Source organism: Mixophyes fleayi, chromosome 4 (assembly GCF_038048845.1).
Source record: "Mixophyes fleayi isolate aMixFle1 chromosome 4, aMixFle1.hap1, whole genome shotgun sequence".
NCBI classification, from domain to species: domain Eukaryota; kingdom Metazoa; phylum Chordata; class Amphibia; order Anura; family Limnodynastidae; genus Mixophyes; species Mixophyes fleayi.
In genome coordinates this window covers 64578183-64590183 of record NC_134405.1, presented here as the reverse complement: position 1 = coordinate 64590183, position 12001 = coordinate 64578183, and the positions used below count along the sequence as shown (strand labels likewise).

General features: G+C 43.7%; 1 protein-coding gene across 9 annotated transcripts in view; it reads right to left on the bottom strand.

Moving 5' to 3' along the window:
• The window catches only part of SEMA4C (semaphorin 4C), a 465016-nt gene that overhangs the window by 217005 nt on the left and 236010 nt on the right, over positions 1–12001 (bottom strand). For all 9 annotated transcript variants that reach the window (XM_075207325.1, XM_075207330.1, XM_075207327.1 and 6 more), the window contains 2 exons: positions 5755–5839; positions 4565–4741 (listed from right to left, as the gene is read on the bottom strand). In XM_075207325.1, the coding sequence (XP_075063426.1) occupies positions 4565–4741; positions 5755–5839 (262 nt within the window). The remainder of the gene's footprint in view (positions 1–4564; positions 4742–5754; positions 5840–12001) is intronic.

Below are 12001 nucleotides of genomic sequence, written 5' to 3'. Positions count from 1 at the left end.
AGGAAGATGAGATGGAAGATTGCTGTATTTTAAGAGGAGTGACTTGGGAAAGACAACGATGATGACATTCAGCTCCCCAAGACGTAACTTGAGGAGTGCGCCAGTCAATCTGGGGAGAATGACATTGAAGCCATGGAAGGCCTAAAACAATCGGACTTGTAGTAACAGGAAGAATTAAAAACGAAATCTCTTCATGGTGTAGCACACCAATCTGAAGCGTTACTGGAGACGTACTCTGGGTGATGAGACCATTGATGAGACGTGATCCATCTATAGCAGTCACAGTAATAGGTGTTTTCAAAGTAATCACTGGTAGGGACCATTGATTCACTAGGGATTTAGAAATGAAATTTCCTGCTGCTCCAGAATCAATCAGTGCTTGGGACTCAAAGGATTTGGTAGCAAAGGAAATCGTAACATCAAAAGCGCAGACTTTTAATTTCGTAGAACATGGAGAGGACTCCAGGGACCCTAACTTTACCTCTCCAGAACTAGTTAGGGCCTGGCATTTCCCGATTTCTTAGGGCAAGAATTGAGCATATGTGTGGAATCAGCACAATAGATACAGAGTCTATTCTTTACTCTTCGGTTCCTCTCCTCAGAAGTTAATTTGGAACATCCTATCTCCATGGGGATCACAGGAGATGAAGCTGGACTTAACTGAGGGGTTGAGCGAAGAGGTGCTTTAACTGAAGTTGTTTTTTCAGATTCCCTTTCACGAAACCTCATGTCTACACGATGGCAGAGGGAAATCAAATCTTCTAATGACGTAGGTAGCTCTTGGGTAGTCAGTGCATCTTTAATTTTATCGGAGAGCCCCTGCCAGAAGGCGGCAATTAATGCTTCAGTGTTCCACTGAAGTTCAGAGGCTAATATCCTAAATTGAATGACGTACTGGCCTACTGTACGAGAACCCTGACGTAAACGGAGAATGCTGGAAGCAGCGGAGGTCACACGACCTGGTTCATCGAACACACTTCGGAACATAGAAATAAATTTGGCACTATCTTGTAATACTGGATCGTTTCTCTCCCACAGAGGGGAAGCCCAAGCCAGCGCTTGTCCGGAAAACAATGAAATAAGATAGGCCACTCTGGAATGATGGGTAGAAAAATTTTGAGGTTGGAGCTCAAAATGAACTGAGCATTGGTTGAGAAAACCCCTACAAGTTTTGGGGTCTCCATCATACTTTGACGGAGTAGGCAGGTGAAGCCGTAGACACCTGGGATGGCACTGGGGAAACGGAGGAAGGCACAGGAGCATCAACAGTAGCTGTGATATTTTGGACAGACGTTCTTTGGGAAGCTAACGCCTGGTAACACCGCAGCAAATGCCGTTGGCGAACTTCCTGTTGCTCAATACGGGTAACCAGATGCCGCAGCATCTCTTTAGCTGTAGGTTCCGAATCTGGGTCTGTCATGGCCTGATCTTACTGTCACGGGCACTAGGAGTCTTTACCCAGGGATCACCAGGTGATGGACTTACCAGAGCAGTATAGATGGTAATATGGTACTCTGGTAGCAGGGTGATCACGGAACAGGAGACAGCAGATGGTAGAGAATGCTCGTCGAAAGTCTATGACTAGCAGCACTGGTAATATACAGGTAGTAGTACACGAGGAACTGAATGGACAAAGGAAACGTGAGGGTAGTCAGTGGTCTGCGGTAGCAAGTTGTACCACTGCTATAGTAAGGAGGAATGTCCAGCAGCAACGAGGAGGTGATGAGAGTCAGCGGTCTGCGTTTAGCAAGTTGTACCGCTGTCTATGTGAAGGAATGGAATCCAGGTGGAGGTATCCGGGAAGTCAGTGGTCTGCGCTAGCAAGTTGTACCACTGCTATGTGAAAGGATACTGGAAACCGGTGACTCAGGAAACAGGGAACAGTGGTCTGCCTCTAGCAAGTTGTACCACTGAATATATATGTGAGGAGGAGCACGGGGAGAGAAATGCAATACAGAGTATACACGGGCACACTGAACTTGATCCCACGATGATATGCACAATATAGTAATGACTGAACAGCACTGCACAATAATACAAAGTCACAGGAACTATCCGGGCAAAAGGTAACACAGTCAAATGATGGCAATAGTCTCAGCGGATATTAAACTCCAGAGGAGAACAACTCAGTCCAGCAAGATATGCAATACACCAGCACAGTCAATGAGAAGTATGCATACCGTGGTTCAGAAGCAGGCTGTCAGACAGGAGTGCAGAGATACCTGAACGGCTGGAGGCCGGCAGGATGCGAAGTCCCAGGAGGGTAGAAGCGGTAATCAAGTAGGTGCAGCGCACAGGTAGGTAGCCCAGCAGGGATCGAAACAAATACTCAGGAAGCAGTAGTATATAGAACTGGACACCTGGAGAACACTGAAGTGTAGAGATGGTCTAGACGAGATGAAAGCAGCGAGGCGTTGATCTGATGCAGACAGGCGAGTTGACACAGGCAGGAACACTGTAGAAGCACGGAGAGCGGATCAGCTGGCTGCAGACACGAATAGAACTGCAGGGTAGCGGCAAGCAGGACACTGTAGGTACACGGAGGTAGCGGATAGGAATCAGCAGGTGCAGTCTCGATGAAACACGGGAGAGTTGAGATGAGCTGGAACTGTTGAGGACGGAGGCAGCGGATAGGAATCAGCTGGTGCAGTCTCGATGAAACACAGGAGAGTTGAAGTGAGTTGATAACTGTAGTGCACGGAGGCAGCGGATAGGAATCAGCTAATACAGTCACGATGAAACACAGGAGAGTTGAAGTGAGATGATAACTGTAGTGCACAGAGGCAGCGGATAGGAATCAGCTAATACAGTCACGATGAAACCCAGGAGAGTTGAAGTGAGTTGATAACTGTAGTGCACGGAGGCAGCGGATAGGAATCAGCTAATACAGTCACGATGAAACACAGGAGAGTTGAAGTGAGTTGATAACTGTAGTGCACGGAGGCAGCGGATAGGAATCAGCTAATACAGTCACAATGAAACACAAGAGAGTTGAAGTGGTCTGGAAACCACAGGAGAGTTAAAGTGGTCTGGAAACCACAGGAATCAGCAGAGCTGAATACACGAGGAAACACAGGAACACCTTCAGAGGCTCATGGGAATGAGACTCCAAGATCAGGCAACGAGATATGGAACTCAGGTGCTTTAAATAGGGAGTGTTGCCTGATCAGTCAATTAACTAAAAGGAACATGAACAGAAGGTTTGAAAGGGCTGCACATGCGCAGACCCTCAGGATGGTGGACGGCTACGGTTCCTAAACACACGGGAAGAAGCACTCACAGTCTGGTGAGTGACAAGGCCCGGTGTTCGCTGGAGCCCCTAGTGGTGGGGACAGACTTGGCTGCGGGCCGACCGAGGGTCGAGTAACGTATACTGACTTAAAGGAGCACCTAGGAGTGGAATAGATTGGCGGGCTGTAGTGAAGAAGGAATCCAAGGTCAAAGGTCACTAGCACAGATACAAAATCCAGGGACAAGCGAAGGGTCAGACACACAGGCAAAGAAGCAAAATCCGGAGTCCAGGCAAAAAGGTCAGGGTCAGAAGCGAGGGTTCAAAGGTCCAGGAACAAGCAAAGGTCAAAACACGGGTAGTCAATCCAAGGTAGAAATAACCAACAGATAGAACAAGCAGGCAGCAGAACTGAGGACAGAACGCTATAACCGGCAGTGAGGCTGCAGACCTCACTGCCTTAAATACCAATAGCAGCCAATCAGAGCCTAGCTCTGAAATCACATGGGCAGGCTCAAACCTACCACATTAATCAGCCCACAGGCTTGTGGGCGCTTCTGCGCATGCGCCCGGCTGTCCCCGGCTGCCGGGATGCAGCGCCCCTGTAGTTAGTGTCCGACCGTTGGTAAAGGCAGGAAGTGACGTCCCGGTCGCCATATCGACGACCGGGACGCCTACAGGAACCAGGTGAGAGTCGCGGCGGTGCCCGCGGCCGCCGCGACTGCTAACAGCTGTACAGAGAACTCACATCAGTCCCTGCCTCATTGGAGCTTACAGTCTAAATTCCCTAACATACACACACACACAAACACACTAGGGTCAATTTGTTAGCAGCCAATCAACCTACCAGTATGTTTTTGGAGAGTGGGAGGAAACCAGAGCACCTGGAGGTAACCCACGCAAACACGGGGAGAACATACAAACTCCACATAGATAAGGCCATGGTCAGAAATTGAACTCATGACTTCAGTACTGTAAGGCAGAAGTGCTAACCACTTAGCCACCGTGCTATATCACATATTCTTACTAAATATTTCAAAAATATCCCTTCAACGGGTCACAGTAGTAAATATTGTGACCTATTGAAGATTTCTTTGAAATGCATAGTCAGAGTAAGTCATATTGGTTGGTCCAGAAATGTTACTAATAGTGGATGGCAGCCTAGTGCTCACATGTGATTTATAGAGTCTTCATAGTGCATTTTACTATAATAAATAAAAAATTGCTTGATATATTGCCGGCTTCTCAATTTTGGTTCAGTCCTATACATACATATGGTAGCTTACACAATATATTTTTCTTAGATACAAACACATTTTATGCTTTTTAGGATACCTGCGCCTGCCAATCGGTCACATTATTCAACAATATTAGAAGAAGCTGCCTCAGATCCTCCATAGGTTGCATCTTTATGTTGATGTCCAAGCTGACCTTACACAGGATCGGGATGAAGATTAAAAGCTCATGGTCTGAGAAGCAGTGGGGGCTTCCAATAGCGCACAATGTCAGGAACTGAGGAGGAAACACAGAAAGGAGGGGAGACCCATAAACTCAGAGGATATGTGCGTCACAGTGTTTCTTTATAAATATTCTCAAGGTTTTAAGAGGTGAGAGGAGCTGGAACTTAGTCAGGGCGGGGCCCTTCCTCAAAGGATTGCTCCTCATCTCCAGACCAAGGAAAGTGTCAAGAGAGAACTTCCTTCTATTCTTATGCAACAGGAAGACATATTTCCACTCAGCAAAACTTCTGAAAATAAAAATATTCAGAGCAATCACCACAAAAAACAAACATGCTTTTATTAGACTACCAAATGGAAAGAATTCCCCTAACTCTCAAAGTTGATGTGTTCTCAAAACAGTACTATCAGACATTTCTAAATAATGGAAATATTTCCTAACATAAGGGTATATTTAGCTGAGAGGCTCTATATTATATCCACTTACATTTAAGATGCTGAAACTGAAAGCTTTAAAATAAAGTAGGAATGCCCTTAAAAACAAAATACATAAAATCTCATGTCCAGTCCACATTTTTTGTGTAGAAGTGACAGTGGCAAGAATCTGTTAACTTGTCTATATACACCCTGATATTGCAGCTAATATCTGGCAATTGACCCATTATAGAAGTGGGTATGTGCTGAAAATGAATGCAATTCCTGATAATCCTCATGTCATCAGGATTCGGCAGAACATGTGATCAAAAGATGACAGCTAACATCTTCTATATGGCTGTGTATGTGGTCATCTTCAGCCACACTGACAGGCTGTAATAGAGCCAGCAGTGATACAGCAGCTCAGCCCAGGGGTCTGAACTTCCAAATCTTGTTGAATTTAGCCACCCAAGAGTGAACGGCAGGGTCAGCTTGTGTGTCCATCTTTACACTAGGCACAGGGATAACTTTAGTATTCTTAACTTTGATGGTTAGTACGATCTTCATTGTCTGACATCAATATTTTAACTGCTGTTTTCTAACTTTGTGATGTTTATATGACGTGCAGCAGAAAACAAGAAATGGATGCTTCACCTTAAGAACGTTGTTTAAGTTCTTCCTTAACAAATATGAGTATGGATGGTTTAGAGCCGCAGTATCCAATACAGGTTGGGTAAACCTATGAAAGACAGAGAGAAATGATTGATGTTTTTATTGATATTTAATACACAATGACATACCCATTATAAAAATATAATAGCGGTTTCATCGCTACACTGCACAATCTTTATAGTCCAGGGGTGTGAGCAATGCTTGTCAAGTATCCTCAGAGCTCCATCCTTGGCCCTCTGCTCTTTTCTTTGTATACATCCTTACTGGGTGAACTTATCAGCACCTTCAGCCTCTAGTACCACCTATATGATGACCACACCCAAATTTACCTCCCATCTCCTAACCTCTTCCCTTCCTTCCTCACTGTCCTGCAAGCTCTCTGTCAACTCCTCCTAGATGTCCAAACATTTAGTTAAATTCAGTATGGCCAAAACTAAACTTATTGTCTTCCCTCCCTCAAGAGTCTCCTCCCCTCCTTTCCATCACTGTTGGCAATACCAACATCTCCCCTTCCCGAAGTTCAATACCTGGGTCTCATCCTTGACTCCTCCCTCTTCTTCAGCCCCCATATTCAATGTCTCACCCAATCCCGCAGCTTCCATCTCTGCAACATAGCTTGCAATAGACCCTTCCTGTCCAGTGATGCCACCAAAGCTCTCATCCATTCTCCGATCATTTTCCATCTTGATTGCTACAATCTCCTCCTTATTGACCCCTGCCTCCATCTCGCTCCTCTTCATTCTATACTCAACGCTGCAACAAGACTAACCTTCCTCTCTTGCCGGTCTACCTCTGTCTCCCCTCTTTATCAAGGCTTGCACTGGCTCCCTTTCTGCTACAAAATAATTTTCAAACTTCTCACACTCGCCTACAAAGCCCTCTCTAATTCCACTGCTCCCTATATCTTCAAGCTCATCTCCATTCATACTCCCTCTCACCCTCTACAATCAGGTAAGGACCAGCGCCTAACCCCTCCTTTGGTAAAGTCTCCCTCCAGCATTCAAGATTTCTCCCGTGCTGCCCCCTTCACTGAAACAATCACCCTCGTTCTATCACACTATCACCAAACCTGCAAAACTTTACTGCCTCACCTCTCCCCTGCCCTCCTTATCCTGCCTCTTCATCGACCTTCTTCACTAACTCAACGCATTCCTCACCCTCATTCATCCTCCCTTCTTCTTGCCACCCACTCTTATTTATCCCTCCCGTCAGATCTTTAGTTCCCTTACAGTGATTCACCACTTTGTGTTTCCGGTTTGTCTGCCCCCTCCCTTTAGATTATAAGCTCTTGCAAGCAAGTCCCTCTTAACTCATGTTCGCCTGCTCTTTTTACCATTACCTTCGGCATGCAGGCTTCATTTTGCACAGGTTCGGATTGCTCTAGATCACTCCCCCACCTGTTCGCCTTCCTTTTCTAGTTTCTAAGTGTTCTGAGATTCACTTATACCTTATTGCCCTGTGTGTGTGGTCATAGCTGTGTTGAGATTTTAATTACATCTTTATTGCACTGTTGATGAAGAGTATATAAATAATCTATTATTTTATATCTCATTTTATAACGTATGATTTGTGAATACCTGAAACAAAATTTTCTGTTTCGTTCTAAGCTTTCTGTACGGCGCTGCGAACCCTTTGTGTAAAAAAACCCCACCACAAATAAGTTTCTAATTAACTAATTCATTCAGCACACTTTTTTGAGGTTGATTGCTTTGTACCAAGTAGAATGGGTCTGCTGAAGCAAAAGTGTCACATGATATGATCTGCTCTTCAATTTTGTTAACTACTTACTATGCTATTCATTAGTTATACTTTGTTTTTTTGTAATGCAAAAAAACCTGGACTTAATCAACATGAACATAATGATTAGCATCTCTGATAAAATGTTATTACAGCATACAGTTCTATGTTTGTCTGCCCCACTTTTCAATAAAAGTTATTGTAATTGCAATCCCTTTGCAGCTGTGGAAAACATAATTGTCTCCCTAAGCAGTAAGGGGTTAAGAGTGGAGAACTCATAACAGACAAACGCTCGATATGGACGATTAAAAATACAAATATGAACCAAAATAGGACCCACAGATGCATTTAATGGAAGCACATTTCCTGCCTTGTTATCATCTGATGCTCATTATATACTGAAGCCTAAGCATCCGGCTGATAATTTCACAAACAGTGAGCTCAGTGTTGGATGGAAAAGAATACATGTCTGTAAAGAAATATCAGGTTGAAATAGTCTTAGAGAGAAATTACCATTTAATTTGGTATGTACAGTGCTCACTCTTTATACCACCCCATTGTATAACATGGCCCTCACTATAACACCAGTTTAGGGCTGTATTTTACGCTACATATGAATATAACATCCCTCAATCTGTTGCTCGGTGATATTCAATTGTACCAACAATTAACTAATTACTAGTCTAGCACTGTGAAATAGAAAAGGTAGTGGCATAACAAGGGTAAAATACTAGCGCAATTTCATAATACAGCAGCAATTGTTTATCAACACTTTTGCAAAGATGCTAAACATGGAAGGTCATAGTAATAATTATTACATTAATATATATAACAAAAAAAATAAAACAATGTGTTACGACTTTACAAATGGTGGGAATTTATATAAAGTTCACACAGAAAACCTCTGCAAAATTAGAGCAGCAGCAGTTTTAATTACTGGGCAAAAATGTAGATCTATAAAAAAACAGTAACGATTTTTAGAAATCTCCCACAAAGTGGACCAGTATGCTTGTTCTACACTAAGTCTAAAAATGGTGTAGGATAAGAACCATTTCTTTGTGGCAACTATATTTTTGCAAATATTGTTCTGCAGTCCCAAAATTAATCTGTGTCTCTTTTGGTAGACCATTAATCCTTTGCTGAGGCGCATGTAAATTTCCTGTGCATCGTGTTTTATATTGTACTTTTTAGGGCCAATTCAATTAGCCGCGAGATCACATAGGAACCTTATGCGATGAGTCTCGGTGTGAACAATGATTATCAATTTATTCCGTACCGTGAAAACTGGTAATTTGCACAGAAACAAATCATGCAAGGTTACTACAGGACCTCACAGCTAAATGAATCTGTCCCTATAAGTGCTATTCAAATAAATTATTTCACAAGAGGCTTTAATAAATGCCACCTAGTGTTAGACGGGAAATATATATTAGTATACATTTTACAACCATCCATTGCATAAAAAAGCAGTAAAATGATCATCCTTGTGATAGCAAGTTACTGTATGTCATCAAACAAAGGCTTGCAGGTAAAAAAATACAATATACAGTAATCATAAACTTTGGCAACCTTTTATTGCTATTATGCAATTTGCAGCACTAAAACATAATTAACCCTTCTCACTGCTATTGTTTCCCTCCACATTCTGGCCTACTTTCCTTAGTTCCTCATGTTATGTACCCCACTCCATTCTGTTCCACACCAAACAATGGTTGGCGTTGTTCCTCTGTCGTGTTGCTGTTGCCGCAGCGCCCTCTCCCTCCAACACAATCTGCTCTGCTACGTGTTTCCCAAAGAACAAATGTCACTTAAAGAAGCAGATGCTGCTGCAGCCAATGAACATTAGACAGGGAAGCTATCTGCCCCCCCCATCCCCCAATTACTAATAATAGTACCTATATTAAATGACACACTTAGCAGTGAAGACAATTTGGTTGCAGCCTTTTATATATTCCAACTTTAACCTTAAGAGAAGGGACATAACGGACAAGCAAAGGACCCCAAACAGGTCACAAATACTGTGTCTGACACCAACTTCCAAGGCCCCATAAGTTGTCACCAACCAGTTGGCAACATGACACTCTGTCTCATTGACAACTATAACTGCGTCATAATAACCCATTCCGTGGAACATCAACACTTCAGGCCTGTGTCCAGGACAGGTCCCTCTAATGGTCTTTAAGAAGGGTGTTTATGAAGCCCTTTAATTCCCACAGCTTTTGCACTGGTAAGCAAAATGTGTCTATTTCTATGCCTAAAAATGTCAGCACCATTGTTAGACAGACAAGTTATTCTGGTGCTAACGACACTCTGAAATCCTTGGCAATGACTTGAAAGTGTACCAGCATTGCCACAAAATAAGGAATCTGCTGAGCCTATGACCACAAATTTGTCCATTTAATGGCAAACTCCCTTATTTTCTATTTCCAATTTCAACATCCATTCTTGGAATGAGATGAATGCCTTGAGCAATTTGAAAGATATCACACAACCTTTGGGAAGGCACCTGTCTATGAAGTAACTCCCCTCAAGTTTGCATTCCAACAAATACAAATATGAATGGTATATATGGAGCAAATGAAAGGCGCTTCTATGTCTTCCTTTGCCATTAATGCTCATTTTCAATAGCTCTTGACATTTTGTACAGATACGTTGAAAGAAGTATATGCTGTCCTGCATAACTCAGGGTCAATGGCGTCAATGACTGACCTGCCCTCTGGGTAAGAAAGGTGGTGAATTATCATACATGCCCCTGGCTCTTTCATAGCAACTACACCCAAGGGAGAGACTCTTAAACCTGGTGGACTGACAATAAGTCCCATCATTCTTCCTAAGGTAACCTCTTTTGACAATTTTTCCTGTACACCATCCCAGTGTTCCATTTCTGAATGCAAATTTCTGTCTCCCCCAGGAGTACCCAATCCCTCCGGTATAATAAATCATTGCTCAAAGACTTCCCTAAGAAGCCACACTGTTCCTTATTAAAATGCCGCCCTAGCCTAGTGCCACTAGGGTTGGGACCTCTACCCTTAAAACCTCTGGTTTGATCCTTTTCACTGCTGCCCTACTCCTCTTTAAGCATCTAGTAGACTGCATGAGTCACCCCCTGATGTAGATATAGCACTCATGACAGAAAGCTACCTGGCTCATACCTTTACATTTTTCATTAAAATCCTTCGCCCAATTGCTTTGTGTCTTAAAAACCCAAGGCCATTGTTTGAATGGGGATCCAGCACTTTCCCAACATTAATGACAAAGAAGTACTCATGTATTCATAGGTCAAGCATGATTTAGTGCCTATGTTTATTAGATTGCTTCCAGGTAATTGAGGGGTTTTCTCTCTGATAACACTAGCCAGTGTGTTAAATGCATATAACCAGTTCCCAAAATATTTTGCCACTTGATTCTTACCCCATTGGGCTGCTGAGGTCACTCCTGCTGACCTCTGTAAAGCTGGTGAGCTGGATTACCGACCTCCTAGGAATAGCCATGTTAACAACCACTCAGAACCCTTTTCATGAATCCCAGCATCACTACCTCCAAGCCTGCTTCAGTTCTCAAAGACATCAAATGTTTCTGTAACTTGTTGAATGTGGTGGTTAATAGTACCCGAAATAAAGTCAAAACACCTGTCTGCCGGAGGCACATGTTATATCCACATGTTCTGCTGGAAAGAGGGGCAGGTGAGCGCATCTTATGATTTTACATGCCCATGCACCTCGGGAAATGTCGCTGCACAACCCCCATTTTACCTCTCCTTTTCCTTAACCACCTATGTAGGACTTCCCAATATCCACATTATTCCACCTATACTCCGCAACAGGGAAAAACATACAGCTCCTCATCCTGAACTAATCCAAAGTCCCCTGCATGCAGAGATACAGCAGGAGAGTGAAAGCCTGCCCACTGAGGTCATGACCTACTTACTACCTGTGAAAGCCTGCCCGCTGAGGTCATGACCTACTACCTGTGAAAGCCTGCCCACTGAGGTCATGACCTACTAGCTGTGAATACCTGCCCACTGAGCTCATGACCTACTAGCTGTGAAAGCCTACCCACTGAGGTCATGACCTACTAGCTGTGAATACCTGCCCACTGAGGTCATGACCTACTAGCTGTGAATACCTGCCCACTGAGGTCATGACCTACTAGCTGTGAAAGCCTACCCACTGAGGTCATGACCTACTAGCTGTGAAAGCCTGCCCACTGAGGTCATGACCTACTAGCTGTGAATACCTGCCCACTGAGGTCATGACCTACTAGCTGTGAATACCTACCCACTGAGGTCATGACCTACTAGCTGTGAATACCTGCCCACTGAGGTCATGACCTACTAGCTGTGAATACCTGCCCACTGAGGTCATGACCTACTAGCTGTAAATACCTGCCCACTGAGGTCATGACCTACTAGCTGTGAATACCTGCCCACTGAGGTCATGACCTACTAGCTGTGAAAGCCTACCCACTGAGGTCATGACCTACTAGCTGTGAA